This window comes from Rhinolophus ferrumequinum, chromosome X, assembly GCF_004115265.2.
Source record: "Rhinolophus ferrumequinum isolate MPI-CBG mRhiFer1 chromosome X, mRhiFer1_v1.p, whole genome shotgun sequence".
In the NCBI taxonomy this organism is placed as follows: domain Eukaryota; kingdom Metazoa; phylum Chordata; class Mammalia; order Chiroptera; family Rhinolophidae; genus Rhinolophus; species Rhinolophus ferrumequinum.
Genome location: NC_046284.1, coordinates 8,686,085 through 8,709,661, shown reverse-complemented (window position 1 = coordinate 8,709,661; position 23,577 = coordinate 8,686,085). Strand labels below are relative to the sequence as shown.

At 40.7% G+C, this 23,577-nt stretch overlaps 1 protein-coding gene and 1 long non-coding RNA gene across 8 annotated transcripts in view; one reads left to right on the top strand and one right to left on the bottom strand.

Annotated features, from left to right (window-relative positions):
* MTM1 (myotubularin 1) overlaps positions 1 to 21,360 on the top strand; it is a 94,228-nt gene extending 72,868 nt beyond the window's left edge. For 3 of the 7 annotated variants that reach the window (XM_033111189.1, XM_033111206.1, XM_033111182.1), the window contains exons 8-14: positions 679 to 867; positions 5,012 to 5,197; positions 7,011 to 7,217; positions 8,258 to 8,350; positions 8,947 to 9,060; positions 13,087 to 13,263; positions 19,629 to 21,233. In XM_033111189.1, the coding sequence (XP_032967080.1) occupies positions 679 to 867; positions 5,012 to 5,197; positions 7,011 to 7,217; positions 8,258 to 8,350; positions 8,947 to 9,060; positions 13,087 to 13,263; positions 19,629 to 19,796 (1,134 nt within the window). In that variant the 3' untranslated portion in view covers positions 19,797 to 21,233. Of the gene's footprint in view, positions 1 to 678; positions 868 to 5,011; positions 5,198 to 7,010; positions 7,218 to 8,257; positions 8,351 to 8,946; positions 9,061 to 13,086; positions 13,264 to 19,628 lie in introns of all 7 variants that reach the window. The other 4 variants (XM_033111174.1, XM_033111166.1, XM_033111161.1 and 1 more) reach the window with 4 other exon arrangements.
* Positions 1,569 to 23,577, bottom strand: part of LOC117025341 (uncharacterized) — a 39,927-nt gene continuing 17,918 nt past the window's right edge. The window contains exon 3 of the long non-coding RNA XR_004423583.1: positions 1,569 to 1,833. This is a non-coding gene — a long non-coding RNA (uncharacterized LOC117025341). The remainder of the gene's footprint in view (positions 1,834 to 23,577) is intronic.

Here is a 23,577-nt window from a genome sequence, read left to right as displayed (position 1 = left end):
CCTTTTACAGGTATTTTTCTCCTGTGCTATGAGCTGGGAAACCAGGTATCAAATGTGCTGGGCGTGTGTATTGAATTAGAGAAGACTGAGTGCGAGTAAAGGCTCGAAGAGCTCTCCGAGGAGTTGGATATCCACACTTCATTGTGGAGACTCTGGCAGCCCTTTTGGCTGTCCTGACATCTTTTTGCTTCCCTTGGGTTATCGCCCCCTGTGTTAGATTCTAGAATTGACAATGTTGGGGAAAACGACCTGCAGATGTGAGCTGGTATTGTAGAAACATGTTGTGTCAGAGGTGATTTCCTTTATCTGTCACTTTTTGCTAAAGCTGTTTCTTTGTGATGGTAAATCTAGTGCAAGTTACAGAGGTGAAATAATATCAGAAGCTTTCTTTTTCCTTTACATGATGTAAGTATTTTTAGGTAGGCATTTGACTTCTATTAGCTATGGTGCTAATTAAGACTAGTAAAGCAGTTGGTTATTCTAATTATCTCTGAACAGCCATCATTGTTAAATGTGTGTTTCTGGGCACGCGGAGTGAAATCATGGTGAATAAGTATTCCATTTCAGCAAAAGCAGAATCACCTCATCATGATTGTTAGTGCTTTATTTTTTTATAATTTTCATTGTTTTGAGATTTGCCTTTTTCTTGATAGCTTAAAATTTCTGAACTAACTATAGGTGCTGTCATGGATTCATCCAGAAAACAAGACAGTCATTGTGCGTTGCAGCCAGCCTCTCGTCGGTATGAGTGGTAAACGAAATAAAGATGATGAGAAATATCTCGACGTCATCAGAGAGACTAATAGACAAATTTCTAAACTCACGATCTATGATGCAAGACCCAGTGTAAATGCAGTGGCCAACAAGGTGAGTATATTTAATGATATGATAGAAATTTAACCTTACATACAGCGTATGGTGTTTCTTTTCACATGAATGCTTTGCCACACCATGTCAACATGTGGGCTTAAATTAATTGGTAAACTTAGTTTAAATAAGAGAACTAGTTCACTGAGGCAGAAAGTGGTTTTAATCACAAAATGTATCTTAAAAGTTGAATACATTAAAATCAAATGAAGGTAATCTTTAGGTAAATTAGGCAGGTCTAGAACTGTAATGAACTAGGGTTTTGGGCAGAATCTCAGGCAAAAGTCAGAATCTCTTTGAAGCTCTTTAGGCTGTTGATGGTCAATTTCAATGTCTATATTATGGAGGCATCTGTGAGGAGTTGCGGGAAGGTGTGTTTGTTAAAATCCTAAATTTGGAACTTTATCAAAACAGTTTCTTCACTATGCTCATCAATGTGTATTCTCATTTATATGATTCAAGAAATAAATAGATCTGCGTATGTGAATTTTATAATCACAGACTCACACACACACACACACACACACACACACACAATATTATTCTTTTCCAAGAAATCTATGTCAATTGTCTTCTTGGCCTTCTTACGCAGAAAATGTCAAGTGTCCCTGACGTTGACTGGGATTGTCATTGTGAACTTCAATGACAGCATACTGTTACCTTCGGTAGCTGTTCGGAGTCTGCTGCAAGGTGTAAGGCCATTTGCCCAGACACTGAATGGCCCCAGGTCATGCTGTGCTGTTTCCATTCGAGTTCTCCTTTCTGTCTTGTTGTTTTCCTTCTCCCATTCCTGCCAGCTATCACAAGTGCTGCAGTGAGCTGGCCTGAGTTGCTCATCCACATTCCGCCTTTCAGATTTCTTGTTTCTCATCAGCTGTAGACTTCGATTTCATCATCTTGAATACTTTGCTTGTCCCGAGGTCATTTATCTGGCTTCTTCAATTATTCAGAGCACAAGGCAAGAACCTGAAAGCAAAACAAGTCCTTGAGCAGCTCAGACAGACGCAGCAGCTTTCTAAGTGGGGCCTGTGGCGTCTGTCTGCACGCACGTGTGTCAGATGGCATGTGGGGGTGGGCACTCCACTCACAAGGTTGTGAGTCTTATGCACTCACTCCTGGGGGACCCCTCTGCCTGTTGTGTGCTCCTGGATCAGCTGTTTGTTACTATAGGTGGTTTGTGTTTAGGGAATGAAAATGATCTTAAAATGATATGTACAGCAATCAGGAAGTGAAATCAATAAGTAAACTAGGAATTATAAGTAAAACATTTAGGAAATTAAATCTAAATATGAATGTCTTCTTGGATTATCCTTAACTTTGGATATTTCTTTTCCTGATATCCTTCATATAGAATTCAGACTTGAATACGCGTATAACATGCAATATTTCCATGTATACATTTAGCGTGAAATAGATATAATGTTAAAATGCAGTATTTAGAAAGAATATTTTGAAACACTAAAATATATAAAATGCACACATCGTATTAACTCTAAATCTCATTGTTTATAGCAGTAGAATTCATGAATGCCTTTTAACACTCAGGAAATATGCCTGTGTTTCTAGTCCTCTTAGGAATGAAGGGAAGGAAAAAATTAAGGAAGAAGAACCAAGGCTTTCAAGATCTCTGCATCATTCTTTAAAAAGCACACTCAGGTTCTCCGCCCTCAGCTGCATCTCTCTCCTAGTCATCTATATCCATAGCAACAGGCCCTTGGACCTTTATATTGTTGTACCGGGCAATCTGGGTTGTTCTTTTTTGTTGAAGAGAAGAAAATTGAAAAGAAGACTTCAAAACTACCCAGAGATGGAGAATTTGCACTTTTGAGAACTCAATCTATGCTTGACTAATTGATTTTACCCTCCTGACTTCCGTTCTCTTTGGACCTAATTGTTCCTCCCTTCTGGGTATTTAGAAAGTTACCACCCTACATGTAACAAGCAACGCCACACCATTTTACATTTAAAAAACAAAACCCAGGGGTGGATAAGATCCAGCATCAAGCTGCTTTAATTTTGCCGCAGTACACTGTGATGAATTAAAGTGCAACTGTATTAATGTCTGTTTTTGCCAGAAATTTTGGCAATGAGTAATTAGTATGTTTTTGCTTTTATTTTTTTCACGTATCATCTTCAGTTACTTATGAAAGAAACTCTGGCGTTGAGAATCTCTTTGAAAATCACTAACTATTTAAAAGCTACATGTGAAGAGAATCAGGTCGTCCGTGTATGGCGGGGGTGACATGTGTCGTCACATTATAGGCGTGTAGATCTCGCAAAACTTAGGCTCTCTCTTTCCTCCCAGGCCCTATGCCTACAGTTTACAAAAGGGACAGCTAGGTGAATAGGAGCACTTCTGTCGTGACCACTGATCAGAGCTGCCAGGTGTCATTCGCTGAGGCGTGGATAACCAAGAGGAAGGGAAGATTACCCGTCTGTCTATTTACTCATTAGCTAATTAATCACTCTTTAAAAACAACAAAATGACTGTTGTCTATTTACCACTGATGCTATTTGTAGCAAGCTTGAAAAATATATTTCTCAATATATTTATATTTCAATAAAATATATTTTCTCACTTAGAGCCTGTGGTGACCAAGGCCTCTGGCTTGTACATAGGTCTCCAGGTTTGAAGTTCAAGTGGCAGCCTTATTTCTCCTGCAAGAGACCGTCTCTGTGACTAATTCCAGAAAAATCCTAGGATGTACTGGCCCTTCAAGTTTATATTCCTTCTTTTGTTAGGAAGAAGAAGGAAAGGGATGTAATGTAGTGAGGCCACATCTGTCTGGGGCTTGCCCCTTTGCTCTTCAGTTCCAGGCACGTTTCCCTGTCCTTTTCCCACAGGCATTCTGAAGTTAGTATAGTGTTGCTTTGACGATATGTTGACCTTTCTGGTGAGTTCACATATTCATATGTTTTTATGATGTTCGTTAGCATTCTTTCATTTCGGCTTACAGAACATTGCTTTCTTCGCAAAGCCTCTGAATTATTTAATTTTTTTCTTAAAGAGCCAGAGGCCACATGTTCCGTGGCATTTTAAAACATTGAGGAGCATGCGGCCAGGTTCCTAAACAGAATCGTAGCATTTCTTCTTGACTACGTGGTAAGCAGGCCTCTTCACCATGCCCTAAAGGTGAGCCAATGGCTGCCCTGGCAAGTTAATACTTGTAGGTGCTGCGGTAGGCGGCAGCTATGTTGTCTCCTCTTGAAACCTTTTGTTCTTTAAGGGCCCACTATGTGCAGTGCTCTGTTCTTGGCGTTTGCATAGCAGGCAGACAGTCATGATACACTAGGAAAGGTTCGGGTGTTGAAGTTGGATGACTTAAATTCTACTGATTAACTGTGTGACTTTGGAGGTAGTTAAATAGCATCTCTTCTGGTTTGCAGAATGGGGATGGTAATACCTCTCTTGTAGCATTGCTATAAGAGTTAAATAGAATTATGTAAAGCAAGAATCACAGTACCTGGGACATCATAGGGGCTCATTAAATGGTGGCTGGTGTTAGCTGTAATAGAGTACTAATGTGGCTTCTTTTAATTCTGGGAGACTTAGGTGGCATTATCCCCTATTCTACGGGAAAGGACGTTGAGGCTCAGAGAGGTTCAGTGCCTTTCCCCAGATCACACAGCAATGAGGGGCTGAAGCTGAGCTATCAATCTGGGTTTGTCTGACTCCAAAGCCTGTTGTTTTCCTCTAGCCCATTGGATCTCGTGTGAGCGCTATTACAATGCCAGTGCCTCCCCCTGCAAAGTAGTCTAACAAAACTAATGGAGGATGAGGACCATTCAAACCCCGCTCTTGCCTTTCCAGATCCGGAAAAAAAGCTAGTCATTATAGAACATTTTGAAAATGATTGTTTTCTCGCAAATACACATCCCCAGGAAATTGCCAGCCTGCCATTCTTTTTCTAGCTCAAAGTGTGACTCATGTTGTTGAGGCTTAGTGTTAACTAGGAAATCAAGTTCCCTCAATCATTGTATCTGAGTGGCAAGGTTTGGGATTAAGATTTGGAGTACAAAAAAAAAAAACAAAAAAAAACAAAAAAAAAAGATTTGGAGTACCAATAACTTTTCAAGTATTTGTGTAAGTTACTGATGAAATACAAAACCCAACTGATTGTATGTGTATCTTGTTGTTTCTTAGGCAACGGGAGGAGGATATGAAAGTGACGATGCATATCACAACACCGAGCTTTTGTTCTTAGACATTCATAACATTCATGTTATGCGGGAATCTTTAAAAAAAGTCAAAGACATTGTTTATCCTAATGTGGAAGAATCTCATTGGTTGTCCAGTTTGGAGTCAACTCATTGGTTAGAACATATCAAGGCAAGTATATTTTTTAAAAAAACAGTAATGTTTAATGAAACAGGAATTTTTTTAATCCTTAAGTTAAAAGAAATTGAACAGTGAGAGATGAAACATTTGTAGTACAGGGTTCTGCAAGTGACAGTTGTGTTTCCTTATAATTTGCTTACCTAAATTAAAGACTTCACAGCATCATCTCCAGAATATTTGTATAGTTTATAGAGATGTCACTTTCCATCTGGTCAATAGTAAGTGGTTAAATCTTTCACGCAGGTTTATTTCAAAAGTCAGTTTATTGTCTAACTACTACTGGGTATGACCCTCTAGTGAGAGATTGTTTTTATTAAAACGAATCTCCAATTGACTTATTTTAAAGAATAAATTATGTTTTTACTATATTCAGACCTTCATCTTGATAAAGGCATCAAAAACCTGTATTCTTTTAAAAATAAAAGTACTTGAAGCTATCTGAGGGAACTAACACTTTTAGTAGTTGCTATTTGGTTCTATAAACAAGCAAACAAACAGAAAGCCTACTTTAAATAGGTGAATTACTGGGCGGCCGGATGGCTCAGTTGGAGCGCATGGGATGGTAGGTTGCGCCCCCTGCAACTAAGATTGAAAACGGCGACTGGACTTGGAGCTGAGCTGCACCCTGCACAACTAGATTGAAGGACAATGACTTGGAGCTGATGGGCCCTGGAGAAACACACTGTTCCCCAATATTCCCCAATAAAATTTTAAAAAATAAATAGGCGAATTATTAAGACAGATTGTTTTCTAGTCAAATTTTATTTTCCAACTCGATAGGAATCTTATTTTTATTTTGCCCGTCTTTCATTTTTTTCTTAATTTATCATCCTCAAAAGTGAATTGCAAAAATAATACTTGTGACAATTAAATGTAATGTGGTATCCTGGATTACAAAAGAGGTCATTAGGTAAAAAGTAAGGACATCTAAATAAAGTATGGACTTTATTAAAAATAAGTTTATTAATAATTTAATAATGTATCAACATTGTTTATTAGTTGTGACAAGAGAACTATACTATTATAATATGTCAGTCGAGGAAACTGGGTCAAGTATATGCTAAAAGGTGATTTCCATTGCATCATGCCTTAAGGTCTAGACTGGATGCACCTGTTGGGCTAGTGATTTTTCTAACATGATCAAAATTCATGTTGAAATCCTGACTTCCAATGCCTCCGAACATGACCTTATTTGGAACTCAAGTCATTGCAGATGTGATTCGTTAGGATGAGGTTCTACTGGAGTAGCGTGGGCCCCTCATCCAATAAGACTGGTGTCCTTGTAAAGGGGAAAATTTGGACACAGAGACACATGTACATGAGAACACCATCAGAAGATTGGAATTATGCTGCCACAAGCCAAGGAACTAACAGAAGCTAAGAGACAGGCCTGGAACAGGTTTTTCCCCTAGAGCCTTCAGCAGGAGCGCGGCCCTGCCAATAGCTTGATCTTGGACTTCCGGCCTCCCAGTTCTGGAATGTCTGTTGTATAAGCCCCCAGTCTGTGATAGTTTGTTATGACAGCCCCAGCAAAGTAAGACTATCACGTACACGAATACCACTTTGAAATGCAGTTTGGCTTTTTGTGCTTGGTTTCATTTTGAATACCTAGTCGCATTCGAATGCAGTTTCTGTAGAGGAAGAACAGATCCTGCAGCTCCTGGTGTTCCATTTACAGAAACCTTTCTGTTCCAGACATCCCTAGTATTTTAAAGCAGGCCTTTTTCTAGGGTTAAAACCTGTCATTTCAGATGGAAGCACTACCTTGCAGCTCCTTACCAACTCGCATGTGTTTCTTTGTCAGCTTGTTTTGACAGGGGCCATTCAAGTAGCTGACAAAGTGTCTTCAGGGAAGAGCTCGGTGCTCGTGCACTGCAGTGATGGATGGGACAGGACCGCCCAGCTGACGTCCCTGGCCATGCTGATGCTGGACAGCTTCTATCGGAGCATCGAAGGATTTGAGATATTAGTACAAAAAGAATGGATAAGTTTTGGACATAAATTTGCATCTGTAAGTAAACAATAAAGCTCATGATTAAAATGTCCGGTCACTGCTATTTGAGATTTAAAAACTAGTTGTTCAACCATATCTTTGCTTTTAAAAAGAAAATCTAAGGAGTGTTCATAAAAAATACTCTACAGGTTTGAAAACGTGTGATGCCTTGGGCTAGTGAAAGTCTCCTTAGGAGACCTGTTTATCCTTCTGCATTATTTACAATTTCACTTGAAAGTAATAGAGTCTGCATAGAAATGTTTAAATCAAAATTGCAGAAAAGAAGAAAGATAGGCTGACAATTCTTTTTCAACGAATATTTTAGCTATTAGAGCCAAATCTGTTTTACAGAAATGCTAGACTTTCAGTTAAGGCTTTGGTCATTATTATTCTCTGATACACATTTTTGAAATCAAGAGGATGTATTCAAATTCCTATTTCCAGGTCTTGTTTCAGACACCCTTTGAATAAGCTTTTTTCACAAGCTCCCCGATGATACTCAGAAATGCTCCCGTGTAGCCCTTTAGCCTTCATCCAGGTTTCATAAGTAGCGTGAATAACATGTTCAAGTACAAAGAATCATTGTTTAGTAAATGAATAAATGGTGAGGCTTTTGTCTTGTTTTTAAGAGAGAAAGAACTTACTTTCAATTATAATAATCACACCCTTTTGTGTATGGTTTCGAGCCTTGAATCTTTAGGACTGGCCCCTTAGCAACTGTTAACATACTCTGCACGGTAATCGGGTCCAGTCTGCCTGCAGCTGCCCGGGGCTTGGACAGAATTCCAATCGAGTGAAATAGTTAACACTCATATACGATGATGCTTTGTCAGTTTGTATTGGTATTTTATATAAGTTTATATATACTTAATTTTCATTGTTTCCAAACCTCATATTATTTTCTATATTGCCAAGGAAAAATATACTATTTACTCTCTAAGAGACTTGGCATTTGGAAAGCACATTGCTGAGTTGTATCGTCACATTTTGTGGGTTATATGTCTTCTCAGTTTTGTACCTATAAATTAAAACAAATCATCTTCATCAATTTATTTCAGAGGATAGGTCATGGTGATAAAAACCACGCCGATGCTGACCGATCTCCTATTTTTCTCCAGTTTATTGACTGTGTATGGCAAATGTCAAAACAGGTAAGGGATATATAGGATACAAATACAATTGACTTAATGTTTAAATATTTTGCTATAATATATGGGATTTGCCTCCAAATAATACAGGGCAGAGATAAGTTTGGCCATGTGTGAATAACTGTTGAAGCCCGGTCAGGGTACGTGGGGTTCCCTTTTCTATTCTCATTACTATTTGTCCAGGATTTTCCATAATACAGTTTTAAACATTCAATATTTAACTATTAACTCCCCCCTAATGGAATTGACAATAGCAAGTTGTCTTTTCCATCCATTCTTCACTGGCGTTTGTATATCGGCGTGTGTACTAGCTTATATCTTAAATAATTAAACTATCGTGTATGCCCTGTACACTCAGGAGAGCCCAGATAATCAGCTTGTTTTCCTCCTTTTCCTCTTTATTCCTTTACTTGGCCCTTCTGTTAAACTCCTTGGTCCTATGCAAAGTACCAATAAAGGAGCAATGGGGCATGTGCCAATTGTAACCTCTGCTGTCCTTCCTGGAAGGCAAAATGTGGCAAAGTTTATGCACCTCTTTTCAGTTCTATAGAAGGTCAGCCGAGTTTTCATGCTTTGTTTGCTTGTTTGTTCTTGTCTAGTTCCCTACAGCTTTTGAATTCAATGAACGATTTTTGATTACAATTCTGGATCATCTGTATAGTTGCCGGTTTGGTACTTTCTTATACAACTGTGAGTCTGCTCGAGAGAAACAGGTGAGTGAAAATACTAATCGTTTTAGTTAACTGTGTCTAGTCTGCCTTGAAATGCAAAGAATTTGATAGCTCGGTTTGTGGTAAATGCGAAATTTTGCATTTTTTACTCCAAGCTTGCGTGTTTTCACTTCAACCAGGGTTATTGAGTATCTAGGATTTACTGCAGGGGAAGACATTGACTTTGCCCTCGGCAGTAGGAGTGACTTTATAGATATACAAGGTCTCCCTCCTAAAACGTCACGAAGAGGTCAGTAAAGAGAATGTGTTTAAAGATATTCTATAAACCCACAAGAACAGGGAACATGAGAAAGGAGGCAGAGCAGCAAACTTTGGGGAGCTGGAAAGCTAGTAGGTAAGAGGTAAATAAGTTATTGTGGGAAAACCGACTCTTAAACCAACAGCAGGAAAGCCAAGAACCAGCCCACTTTACATCACAGGAACCCCAGATGCCGTGGCTTCTGGGGCGAAGGTGTACCAGGTATATGGGATGAAGGGAGGAGGGTAAGATAACTGGAGGTCTGTTTAGAATATACAGTTAACTTCCTCAGGTCTCCGTCACCCCTCTCTGGAGCTGAGGACTCGGACAGAGGTTTCTTTGTGAGAGAGGTGACAGTAGTCTCTGGGCTGGGGACCTGAAGTCATCAGGGTGAAATGAATGGAGATGAGCTGGCTTGTGAGAGCCCAGATCACTTCCTCGACTGACTCCCAGCATTCTGGTAGCAGGTCCTTATCTTCCAGGTGGGAGCATGAAAGAACTTTCTCGGTTGGCGAGGATGGGGAGAAAACACAGCCCTCATTCATTGCTGGTGGGGGTGTAAAATGGTGCAGCCCCTGTGTAAAACTGTCTGGTGGTCCCGCAGAAAGCAAAATGTAGAATCAGCATGTGACACAGCGATTCCACCCCTAGGTGTACACCTAAGAGAATTGAAAATAGGGGTTGAAACAAAAGCTTGTACACAGGTGTTCATAGCAGCACTACGAACAATAGCTAAAAGGTGGCAACAACCCCAATGTCCATCAGCTGTTGAGTAGATAAACACAGTGTGGTATATTCACACAATGGAATAGTATTAAGCCCTAAGAGGGAATGGAGTTCTGACACACGCTACAACATGGATGAGCCTGGAGAACATTATACTCAGCTAAAGGAGCCAGACACAAAAGGCCACATATTGTATGATTCTGTTTATATGAAATATCCAGAATAGCAAGTCCATAGAGACAGAAAGAAGTCTCTGGTTGACAGGGGCAGGAGGGCGGGGAGAATGGGGGCAGTGACTGGTTAATGGGTACGAGGTTTCCATTTGGGATGATAACAGTACCTTAGAACTCGATAGAGGTGATGGTTGTACAACATTGTGAATGTACTAAAAGCCACTCAATTGTAGACTTTAAAATGGTAGATTTTCAATTCACCAGCTCAATTAAAAAAAAGAAAAAAAGAATCACCTCTGGGGAACCTGACTGCAGGCCCAGGAAGAAAGACCTAGACGTACCAACACCTAGGGTTCCTTACAGTGAATCAAGTTGACAAGACTCATGATCTCAGAGTTTTCAGTCAGCTCTTCAGTCCTTCAATCTTAAAAAAGAGCAGACAACCAAGAGGGAGAGAAAGCAGGTTGGAGAAAATAGTTAGCAGGTAGGGAAGGGAGAAACGTAGACAAAACGCTAGCATTCACTATCCCACGAAAGACAGCATATCGGTACCATGAAATAATAACAGGATGTTATTTGGAAAGAATATTTAGAGATCAAAAAAGAACTTGACGTTAAGAACATGATATCAACAGAAGTCAAAAACTCAGAAGAAGAATTGGAAGATAAAGTGAAAATCTCCCAGAAAGGAGAGTGTCGAGACAGTGGTAAAACATGGAGACCCGAAACTGGAAAATCCGTCCTGGAGTTCCAGGATCCAAATAATAAGACTTCTAGAAAGAGAAAAATAGGCAAACCAGAAGATAGGAAATTACTGAAATAATATGAAAGTATTTCCCAGAATTGAAGTACTTGAGTTTCCATATTGAAAAGCCTGCTAAGTGCCCAAGTACAATGGACAAAAATAGACCCATAATAAAGCACATCTTTGTGAAGTTTCAGAACACCGGAGACAAAAGATCCTTTAAGCTTGCGAATAGAAAAAAAAAAATGGATTCTTTTGCGAAGAAACAGAAATCAGGAAGACTGAATTCTTCAACAGTAATATTGGAAGCTAGAAGTCCGTAGAGCATTGCTTTCAGAATTTTAAAGGAATATGGTTTCAACCTAGAAATCTACAGCCACCAAACCATTAACCAAATGTAAAGGTAGACCAAAGATAGTCTCAGACATGTATGGCATCAAGAAAGATCTCCCACACACACCCTTTCTCTGGAAGCTACTGTAGTATGTGCTCCATTGTAAACAAGAAAGAAGACTGTGGAATTGAGGAAGTAGGCGCTGCAGCACAGAGAGAGGCAAGTGGGGATCCTCAGGGTAAAACAGAAAAGAGATCCTAGATGCAAGCGGGGCAGAGTGACCAGTGCAGCTTTCCTCTGAAAATGAAACTGAGGGCTCTCGATCTGCAGTGTCTTGACAGAAGCTTGAGGCATTGGAGGAAGAGTTTGGGGTTCAGTTACTGATAAGCGCCAAGAAAAGGAAGCAAACAGACAGTTTGTTCAGTCAAGGGAAAACAACAACAACAAAAATGTGCTGGAAAAAAAATCACAGAATAGTAACTACATGCCTTACCTGGGAACAGCACTTGCTTCATCCTAGGAATCTAAACACTAAACATCAATGTGATCAAAGCTACGCTATATATTGGGAGTATGAGGCAGAATGGAGAGTGTGTGAGTGTGTGTGTGTGTGTGTGTGTGTGTGTGGCAGTGTCATAGTTAATGCCTATAACTGGATAGGCAACAGGTAGCAAGAAAAGCATGTTATTTAGAGATCTGGAGGTAAATACCAAATAATCAATCCATTTCAAAAATCAAGCATATTTGCTTCCAGGAAGAGAAGTGAGAGGCTGCTTTTTTTCATAACAAGCCTTGTAGAGCAATTTGACTTGTCAAACTATATGCATGTATAATAATAAAAAACAAGCATGTAAATAAACACAATGCAGCATAGATTGTGGCAGGAGAAAGGTCCAAATGAAGTTTTAGGTGGATTCTAATGACGGCCAAATTATGCTGCCGTTGTTATCATTCACATGAACGAAGTACGTAGGTTAAAGAAATTTCTTCGATCACTTATTTCAAGCTGTTCTTTTTAGCTTCCAGTTTTAGCTAATTGGTCCTTTCTTATCGAAGTGATTAGTAGTAAGGGTTTTAAATTCTGCCTTTAGTAATTTTGATACTTGTATTTTCATTTCCCAAGCTTTGGTTTTTCTCTAGTTTATGGGCAAAAATTGGTAAAACTCTGTAATAATACAAAAAAAAAACAAAAACAGAAAACAATGAAAATGTGAATATCCATATGAGATAAAGGACACCAGACTAAAAATGAAGATTCAGTGAAGTCAGTTACCCAGCTGTTTTCCGATTATCTGGATGTTGGCATGATATAGATTACACATCTGGATGGTTGATTAAAAGAACTTTATTATCCAGATGCCTACTGTCAAATGGATATAGGTTAAGATTTCATAGTTCTAACAAATACAACAATGAAAAAAGTCGGTGGGATTTTATGATCATTTTTCTTTCTGCTGGATTAAAAAGAGCATACTGCCCATCTGTTCATAAATGTTTTACCTCCCCAGGAATAGTCTTCTTAGATCAGTGGATTCCATTTGATGTTATAGCACCCTGCACCTCTATCTTCCCGCAGAAATAATGGCTCTCAAGCTAGGCCATTATCTATGCAAATTATCAGTAAGTGGCTGCAGAGCAGTCACTGGCCCATGAGGCTTTTTGAGCTATTATGGGGATAATGTAAATGTGTGACTCAAGTTGGTGCTCAACTGTCTTTGCCACAGGCTGTAAAGTGGTTTGTGTACTTTTCGTGTGTTTTCACTTAGGCTTTCCATTTTCTCTTTCTCTGTAGAAAGTTACAGAAAGAACGGTTTCTTTATGGTCGCTGATAAACAGTAATAAAGACACATTCAAAAATCCCTTCTATACTAAAGAAATCAATCGAGTTTTATATCCAGTTGCCAGCATGCGTCACTTGGAACTTTGGGTGAATTACTACATTAGGTGGAACCCCAGAATCAAGCAACAGGTAAGTGAACTGGCATGGTTAAAAGACAGTGATGTCAATTGATTAGTACTTCTGAACTTTAATAATGTTATTTGGTAGTTGTTTTTAATGTTATGGGGTTGGAAATAGGAAACGAAAAAGTCACACTTGCTTTCAAATGCAACTTTAATTAAAAATTGTTTATAATTACTAAGCCATTTATTTTGATTGGGGTTAAACTTACATTTTTTTGGGTCAACGTGAATAATATAAAATTTTCACTAAAATGCAAACTGATTTAAGGCTCTGGAAAATTGCTGCATTTTGATAGCCAAGGAGTTCCTTTAATCACTGGAAGTTGTCGCACATCATAGAAAAGAAAATGTTTTCTGCTGTCTGGTTCAGCGGTATGTACCAGGTCAACTAACATCACAGTGCTTTTTTTTCCTGAGGGTCTTTACTTCTAAAATAAAGATAATTGTTCTGTCAGTGGCTAGTAAATTCAATTGGCCATTTATCATTCAAAAACGGAAACATTTTTGAAGCGAAGGATGCCACATTTTATTAAAGACACACTGAGCCTTTCCATTTTCCCACCCCCACTCCATCCAAAATCAGAAGGAAAATACAGCCTGTTTATAAAGGCTCAGAAGTGCCTCCATTTAGTGATTTGTTCTCAAGGCTATAAATATTCAGTATTTGTGATTGCTTATTGTAAAGGTTTGTACATTTTCCTGAGGTTTGGATGGTTGACTACCTGTTCTCATCGTCCAGTCTTGCCTAAGTACTAGCTGTAGTCCTGCTAGGAATCGGTGGGCAACAGCAGGGGCCCTGGGTGCCGCAGTCTGTCTCTTAGATTGTTTATTCCACTCAAGCAGCTGGCCACACGCCAATCTGTGCTCTTGCTTCTCATCGGGAAAATGCCCGCTTCAAGCTGGCACTCTCATTTCAGGGTCTCTGCTGCGTGCATGAAAGGCTCTTGCGTTTTAGTAATGGTGGAAATGTGTAATCTTTTGGAAAGTGACAGATTCCAGGGCTGGAGAACATTCACTTGTTTAGTTTGGGATTTGAGAAGCATGTTGAGGGCATTTATTTAGCAGTAGTTCTAGTGAGTGGAATATCAAGTAAAGAGGAAATGGGAATTTTTCCAGCGTTCTAACAGCCATTACAGAGGACATGTCCCTTTTCTAATTAAAAAAATATATAGATGAGCACTGTGTTTGTCCTGTATATTAAGCCTTTTCTGTATTTATTGTGGCTGTTTTTATTAATTTCAGGTGTACAAAACAACATAGTGATCAGACATTTATATACCTTACAAAGGGGTAACCCCAATAAGTCTATTACCCATCTGACACTATACATGTTATTACATTATTATTGACTATAATATTCTGCTTTTTTTAAACCACTGGTAATTAGAAAGTTTCTGTACAGGTTACATAATCTCCCCTCACCTATTTGTACTTGGAAAAATTCTTGAAATTCAAGGAATTTAATGCAATTTATTTCTGAATATATAAAGCTGTTAATAATTGTGTGACAAGGCAAGTTGGAAGGGACATCATCAGAAGAACTTGCTGTAATGTATCTGTCCCCTCATTCTCATACATTAGCAAAATGAAACTGGGCCAGATAGAAATGAACATTCTTTGGTAGAGGTTTTCATTTTGAGACAGTAATTGATCTGTATTCCGATCTGTGAAATTTACTCAAAGAAGAAAATAACTTATCCTTTCGATATAGATTTTCTGAACATGGAGGGTCCTACACTTGCATATCTTTATGTCCCGCAACACTTCGTATTTCCATCCCCCAAATACTGAATGTTCCCCATGAGTCAGGCGCTGGAGGGGGACACGGAGATTAAAAACGGGTCATCTCTGCCCACACACAAGGAGCTCCCAGGCTGGCAGCAGCACCCAGGAACATAAGCCAATAATTATAATGCTTGGGAGAAATACGATAATAGATGTGTGAATTAAGTGCATTAGATTTCCTTAAGGATCTTATGTAGAACATTATTTCGTTCAGAAATAGATTAAAATTCGATCACATAGGACTTTTTACATTATAAAGTATAAACCTAAAAGAATATACTTCACCACTTAAAAGTTAAATTCTTACTCAGTTGTGTGGCCCAGTTGGTATCCAAACGATTCCTAGAGTGTTCACAGCACTGTGGTGTCCAGACAGTACTGGATGACCCTGAAGCATACACAGCCCCTCCCTCTAATTAGCTGTTCACCTAGAAGAAGGCAGCTTAATGTGCTCCTAAAAGCAAAAGCCACCAACCCTTAATATGACATGAAAACTCAGCAGAGTTGATGGAAAAACCAATGCTTACATTTGACAAGCTATCAATAAGCACATTTGGTATTTTTGTTCAAGATGAGGAAATGGCTCACGCCAAAAGCAGAAGTATGATGAATTAGTCACATCATAAACCTGAATGGGGCCTTCTGCTGCTGGTAAGCCTCATGTCATACTTGGGGAACCACTACACCCCATGTAGCTGTCAAGCAGGGTTGCACTGGGCAGGTTCTCATTTTGCATCGTGGTAACTAAAGGATGAGAACAAGTCAGATATTAACAGGTGGCCTGGGTGGTGTTTAAGTCATTTCTGATAAAAAAAAGTTAAAAGGAACACAAATATGAAAATCATTGGAAACCAAAAATACTTCCATACCTAGCTGATTGCTTATTTTCTATTCTGGGCTGAGTTAGCCTACTCTTTCCTTCATAATTCATTTCCCAAGTAAAAAGTTGAGATGTAGTATTTAAAGCCACTTGACTTTAAATTCCATTTCTCGTTATTTTGTCTTTTGGTATGCTATCACAAATGGACACTTTTCTTCTATTATATCCTCTAACTGAGTTTTGTTTGTCTATAGGCTAATGGCTTCTATATATGTTGTACCCATTACCAGACTGAATTATCTTTTCATTTCTAATAGTTTTTCTGTCTACTCTCTTGAATTTTCTAATTAGACAACCTTGCCATCGGCAAAAATGATTGTTTTAACTTTGATTTCTTTTTCTTATCTAATTATGCTTGCTGATACAATAATAAACTGATTCTAATAGTCATATGAAACAGGGAATGTCTTAAAAATAGCCAACATAATTTTGGAGGAGAATGTCAAGGCAGACCTTGCCCTGCTATATGTCAAGACTTATTTGAAACAGCAGAGCGCCCAGAAACAGACTACGTAGATGTGGAGACTTGGTGTAGGATAAGAAGGCAGCATCGTAACGCATAGGGAAACGATAGACTGGTTGTAAACTGGTGCTGGCATAGCAAATCACACTTAACCTGTCCAAACCTGCTCCTTTTTCTGCGTTCCCCTTTCAGTTCTTGGCAACTCCATCCTACTCACTCTGGCCAGAGACCTTAGAGTCATCCTGACCCCTTTCTCTCTCACACCCCACATCTAATCTGCCAGGAGAGCCTGCTGGGCCCGGCCTTCAAAACCCACACAGCCTCTGAACACTTCTCGCCAGTACCCGCCATGACCCTGGGCCAGGCCACCTATTGTCAGCCGTGTGTTCCTGGACTCCCTGATTTCTAGTCTTGCTTCCTTCTAGTCTGTTTTCAATGTGGCAGCCAAAGCTGTCCTTGAAAGACCTCTTTGCCTGGCCTCCTCCCCAACGACTTTTTCACGCATTCTGCTTTGGCCACGCTGGGCTCCTTGCTCATCCTCAAACACTCTTTAAATATCCGCCTGGCTCCTTCCCTCCCCTCCTTCAAGCTTTCCCTTAGGAGTCACCTCGTCAGTGCACCTACCAAGACCACACTGTTTGAAGGATAAGCACGCCTCGCCCGTCCCCATCCCTCTTACCCTGCTCCACTTCTTTCCCATAGTGTTCATCCCCTTTGAACGGTCTACATAACTCAGAGGATTGTTGTACTCATTGTTTGTCTCCCCCTGCTGGAAGATAAACGCCATAGAAACAGAGTTGGGCCTTCTTGGTTCACTGATGGATCCTGAGCGCCTAGAACCATGTCTGGACCTCAGTGGAATGCATAAAGAGAAAATGGGCAAAGGGTATTAACAGGCAGTGTACAGCACTTACTGGGCGCCAGGCACTCTGCCAGACATCCCTGTTCGGATGCTACATATGCATTTCTGAGAAACCTCACATTCTGCAAAGTCACAGTAAGAAGAATGAGGCTTCCAGGAAGAAAAGGATTTGGAGGAGACCTCTCCAAACCTGTGGACCTTTGTAAGCAGAGCTCTAATGAAAGCAACAATGGCAGTAGAAACGTGGTATCTGGCCTCCATTGATCACTCCTTGGCAGCCTGTAGTGGGGTGAATAGTGGCCCCCATAAGACATGTCCACTTGGACCCTGTGAATGTGATCTTCTTTGGACAGAGGGTTTTTACATATGTAATTAAGTTAAGACTCTCCAGATGAGATCCTCCTGGATTTAGAGTGGGGCCTAAATCCAATGACAGGTGTCCTTGTAAGAGAGAGCAGAGGAAGATTTGAGACACAGACACATATAGAGGAGAAGGCCATATGAAAACAGGAGTAATTGGAGCAATGCTGCCATAAGCCAAGGAAGCCTCGAGCTACCAGAGGCTGAAAGAGGCAAGGAAGGATTGTCCCCTAGAGCCTCCAGAGGGAGCACGGCCCTGCTGCCAGCCTGATTTTGGGCTGCTGCCTGCCGAACTGGGAGGAAATAAATTTCTGTTGTAAGCCACCAAGTTTGTATTAATTTGTCACAGCAGCCACAGGAAACTAATACAGTCTTAAACCCCAGGCCTCGTGCTCCTTTGTCTCAGACACAGGTCCGGGAGGGCATCTGCTTCTACTCCAGACTGTTGTCAGCATGAACAGTCCGATCTAGGGAGTAGCCTTCTTCATCAGAGAATCGGCTTCACAGCTTCATTGTTGGTGCTCACAGCTTGGGTGGATAGATAGCTTAACGCATGGGAAAGCAGGACAGTTCTGGAAGCCACTAGCGCTCAAGGAAGGCACTTCCGTACACTTGTGGCTTTTTTGTTAATGTCTTCATATATTGCTCAAGCTTTCGAGAAGCCTGTCCTTCATTACTTCAAAACATTAATGTGCTGGTGAGGGAATCTTCTGGGGGCTGTTCTGTTATCTACATGGGCCTGGGTAGTGATCACATTAATGTCTACGTACGTCAACATTCGTTGAGCTGAACATTTTAAGATTTATGCACATGAGTGTGTCATTTATATATCAGTCCAAAAGTTTGAAAAACTAACATGCTGGGGAGAACATATTCTGTTCCAGCCTGAATTCTCTCTTTACACTGCCGTCAGTGTGCTATTTATCGAAGCAATCGGCGTTGTAACAAGACGGACTGTGTTGACTGGCTTCACTCTCACAACAACCCTGTGAGGTCCATGCTGTTTTTATTCCCATTTAACAGATAGGGAAGTGGGGGCACCCAAAAGGTTAAGCCGCACAGCTGTTAAGAGGCAACCTGAGATTCACACCGACGCCTGCAGGCCTCAGTCGCTGCCGTCAGCCATGCATTACTGTGGCCAATAGCACACGAAAAGATGTGTGAGAGCAGAGCACTGCGATCGAAAGCCCCCACGTTACTGTTCTCAAATTGGCAAAAAAAAAAATAAAATAAAATGACTCCTCTATTCCCAAGTTGTGGGGATGTGGGGCAACAGGCACTGCCAGACTCACTAGTGGGTGCATCAGGTCACATCACCACCTCAGAGAGCCATTTGGCAGCATCTAGTTCTACCCCTGGGCAAATTCCTTTGAGAAACACTAGCAAACGTGCATGAGAAGATGTGTCCAAGGAGAGTGGAGCACTACATGTAAGAGCGGGGAGCATTGGAAATCGCCGATTATCCATCAGTGTGGGAATGGATGGATAAACTGGTTTATTCGTTCAGTGGAACTCGACAAGGGTCAAATTCAGAAACATAATGTCAGGTCAAAATATCAATCGATAACCACAGGACACCACCATTAATGTAAACTTTCACAGAATAGAAGTTAATAGCGTGTTTTGTTTCTGGCTACTCATAGGCGAAGTGTCACAAATCTCCGAAAGAAGGAAGGCCCCCCGCAAACTTGGGAAGACCTGTTGCCTCTGGGAGCAAAAGGGCAGTGGGCCTGGGATCGGGCAACACAGGAGACAGGAGCTGTGCCTAGGCTGAGAAACTAAAAAGATGGTGACGCATGTGGGAGGAAATGTGTACATTAGTTATTTCTTGGTGGTATTTTATTATTCTTTGTCCTTTTCCGTATTTTTAAGTTACACAGTATTGGAGGAAACTGTGTAAATGTTAAAGCTCAATAAGGGGCCTTATTCAGAAAGCAGGACCTGTGGCAGATGTGTACAGCAGGTGAATTTTCGAGAAGTGGCCGGCGCCAAGTGGTAACTCGGGTTTGTGCTTCTCTCCAGCAGCCGAACCCAGTGGAGCAGCGTTACATGGAGCTCTTGGCCTTGCGTGATGAATACATAAAGCGGCTGGAGGAGTTGCAGCTCGCCAACTCTGCCAAGCTTTCCGACCCCTCGACTTCACCTTCCAGCCCTTCCCAAATGCTGCCCCACGTGCAAACCCACTTCTGAGAGGGAGCCCTGCGTGGCGCTGTGTTCGAGTTCTGAATAAAGGAAATAGTTGACTTGCATTTGGGGCCTCTGTACAAAGTAGATGAAAATATTTACCTCCATGTAGAACTTGAATTAACATAATCTTAAACTCTTGAATATGTGCCTTCTAGAATACATATTACAAGAAAACTACAGTGGCTACACGGCAATCAGAAGAAAGGAGCCCAGATGGGGTTTGGGAAAATCCTGACACCTTTCAAAAGCAGTGTTCAAAAAATATAAAGTATAAATTTAATTCACCTCTTTAGAAATGTTGTGTATATAATGTGTAATTTGTGGGCTTAATTGGAACAACATTATTTTAAAGTGAAGGGGACAAAAAAGTGTATAAAATGATTTTTCCTCAGGTTGCGTATAAGCGTTGCTTCAGATTATCTAAACTGAACCCAGATGTGAAAGGTGTGTTACTGCCAAAACCAAATTGAGCTCAGCTTCCTAAGGCATTATCCAAAAGCTCGGTGTTTCAATAATTGCCAAATTTTATACCACCGTTAAGTGGTGACTTAAGAAGAAATAGCAGTGTAGATGAGTTTTTCATTATTTTGAAATTTTGGAATATGAAGTGTTTTCCCCTAATTTTCAAGAGAAGCATATTTTTATATTAAAAAAAAAAAAACCTGTGGGGCCCAGTTAAATATGATTTGATTTTTTTTTTTTAACTTTGTCAGTTCTAGTTTCTAAGTTTCTCCATGAGCTTGCCTAAAATTCTGAACCATTTTCAGGTTGTGGGAAACCCCTTACATAGCACTGTGCGAGGATGTCAGATGCATTATGCTGCTGAGGTGAATGTTTTCGCAAATGTTGCTCTAGTCAAACCAGCTTCTCTGCCAAAGCGTAGGGTTAACCATCTCGGATGTTTGAGCTGTTGCTAGAGCATCATTTTTTGAAATAAAAGCTGCAGATGTACATTTGTTGAGCGTATTCTTAAAAGTATTACGTTTATTAATTTCAATTCAAGTGGTGTTGGGTGCCCCTCCCCACAAGCATACGTAAAAACTAGTTCCCCAAGTTTTACTTGAAGTACCCTGCAGTTTGCTTTTTCAGGTGTTTTTGTTTTCCTATAGTATTAAATGAAATTTCAAATGCAGTTCTATTTGCTATCTGAACTAATTCATTTAGTAAGTATATTTGTAAAAGTTAAGGCTAGAGTTAAAACAATTAATGTGTTTTACAATGATCTGTAAAGGACTATTTATAGCTAATACGGTTTTGTTTTCAATGAATTAAGAGAGATTAAATATATCTTTGTAAATTATTTTATGTCATAGTTTAATTGGTCTACCAAATAAGACATCTCAAAAACAGTAGTATAATGTATAAATTTTGTATGTATAAGAAATTTTATTAGACATTCTCTTGCTTTTTGTAAACGCTGTAAATATTTCATAAATTAACAAAGTGTCACTCCATAAAAAGAAAAAAATTAATGCTAATAGCTTAAAAGATTTTGTGAAATTTCATGAAACATTTTTCATGGCAATAATGATTAAAGACCTGCTGTAATAAATATATTAACAACATAGCACTCTATTTTCAGGGATGTAACCGTATATGTGTCTTAAACATGCATGGTGTCATTCATCTTCTATTCGTTCCCTGGCTTGACTTCACATGCTCTTTGTCTTACTAGCAACCTTGTAGGGCTCTCCCCAAATGCCAACAATATTGGACATTTAAGTGCATTAACAATGCAGATTTTAGGAGTCACACCTGTCTTTATTAGTGAGGATAGCTCTCAAAAAGTGCTGGGATGCATAGACACAAGACTTCAGACGGGATGGAGAACACAGCACTTGATATTAAGGGATGATAAGACATCGGTCGAATAAGACATACTGGACGTCTCTTTAGGAAAGAATTTAAATAGTACTGCCAATTGGAAATTACATTACTTATCTGTGGGCATCTGAAAAATGCTAAATAGTTACACTAAATTAACCATTGTTTTAAAACCTGATGGACTCTTAAAAGATTGAGTGTATCTTTTAAAACTATGAGTATTTGAAATGCTTTGCGAGATTCTTCTTCAGACATTGCTGTGTTTAAACTTCACTACATCATGGGCTACTGATAGTCTGTTATCCCTAGTTTTCAGTTGAGAAGGTTATTGCTCCAGGGGTTCACTGACATGCCCGAAGTCCCACGGTATCAAAACAAATGTATGCAGGAATTACACTGAATTCTGCCTCTCTCGAGTTCCCACTGAATAGCTTAGCTCTGCCTTCTGGAATGAAATAGAAAAATCTGTCTTCCTGGGGCAGCCCTTCAAATAATTTGGAATCACATACTTTTGATAATACAACAGTTTTGTTTCCTAAATATAGTGGCACTTCCTGATCTATTTTTGGTAATGCAATAAAGCCCATCCTTACGCTTTTTTGGAAGGAGTAATACTCAAAAGTTTCAAAATAAGCTGACTAGTAATTCATCACCCAAAGCCCTTTCTACAAGAATGCAGGTTTGTGGTTTCAGTCATTCAGACAACTCTTGTGGCATTTGGGGGCATTAGGCAAAAGCAGGACTATATAAAGGGAAAGTTCTTAACATACAGGAATTTTATTAGAGTGTACACACCTGTGACTGGAGGACATAGCTGTTGGTCATAAAAGCAAAAGCGGGACACACAAGGGACCTAAGAAATGAATACAGCATGTAGCCCACCAACAAAAATGAGGATTAGCACATTCGCAGAAAAATCTTACATGGTTGTAGATTGCAGTTGAATTTCTTAGGTTCACCATCACTGAAAAGCATGATACTCGAATACCAATATTTGAATTAAGACAAATACTCCAACCTCTATTGGTAGGTTTATAACTTAGTTAAGGAATTATTAGCAGTCTTTTGTATTAAACATATTTGGAAGATGGAAGATCAGCAAAACAAAATATTCTCATTTCCTTATGAGGCTTACATTTAGATACGGATTATTCCTTATTAGCAATAATTTATCCTTTAAAAGCAAAGGCGGGGGTGACGTCATAGGAATGGCGGCAGCAGGGCGCACTATCTGAGTTCTCCTCCAGATCTTGTTGCAAACGGGAACTATAACCCATCGAGGAAATTTTCGCTCACCACACAATATTGTGGAGAGATTCGTGGATTGCTTGAAGCTAAGAAATTCTTGGGGGTAAGCTAACTGGACGGAGCAAGGAGAGGAGGAGGAGAAGCGGCGTGGGAGCGCCCGGCCGGCAGCGGCGGGAGAGCCCAGCCCCCAGCGGAGCCTCAGCTGGCGGGGGCGAAAACCGAAAACCACGGAGCCGGGCAGGCGCGGGATCCCAGGCGGAGTGGAGAGCGCAGAGACCGGGGGTAGGCCCTTTCCCTGCTCCCACGGCTGATTTCTCCCGCCGGGAAGGCGGCGCGCCCTGCGGCGGTCGGGGGCGCAGTCTCCATACCTGGGCCCCTCCCCCCCTGCCCTGCTCTCCCAATCCTACCCCGCCCTTCCAGAGACTGGGACTGGAAACCGCGGTGCAGCCCCGCTGTGCCGGGCGCGCAGAGCGCAGAGACCGGGAGGCGGGCGCTTTCCCTGCGTCCCGCGGCTGATTTCTCCCGCCGGGAAGGCGGCGCGCCCTGCGGCGGACGGGGGGCGCAGTCTCCATACCTGGGCCCCTCCCCCGCCCTGCCCTCCCAATCCTACCCCGCCCTTCCAGAGACTGGGACTGGAAACCGCGGTGCAGCCCCGCTGTGCCGGGCGCGCAGAGCGCAGAGACCGGGAGGCGGGCGCTTTCCCTGCGTCCCG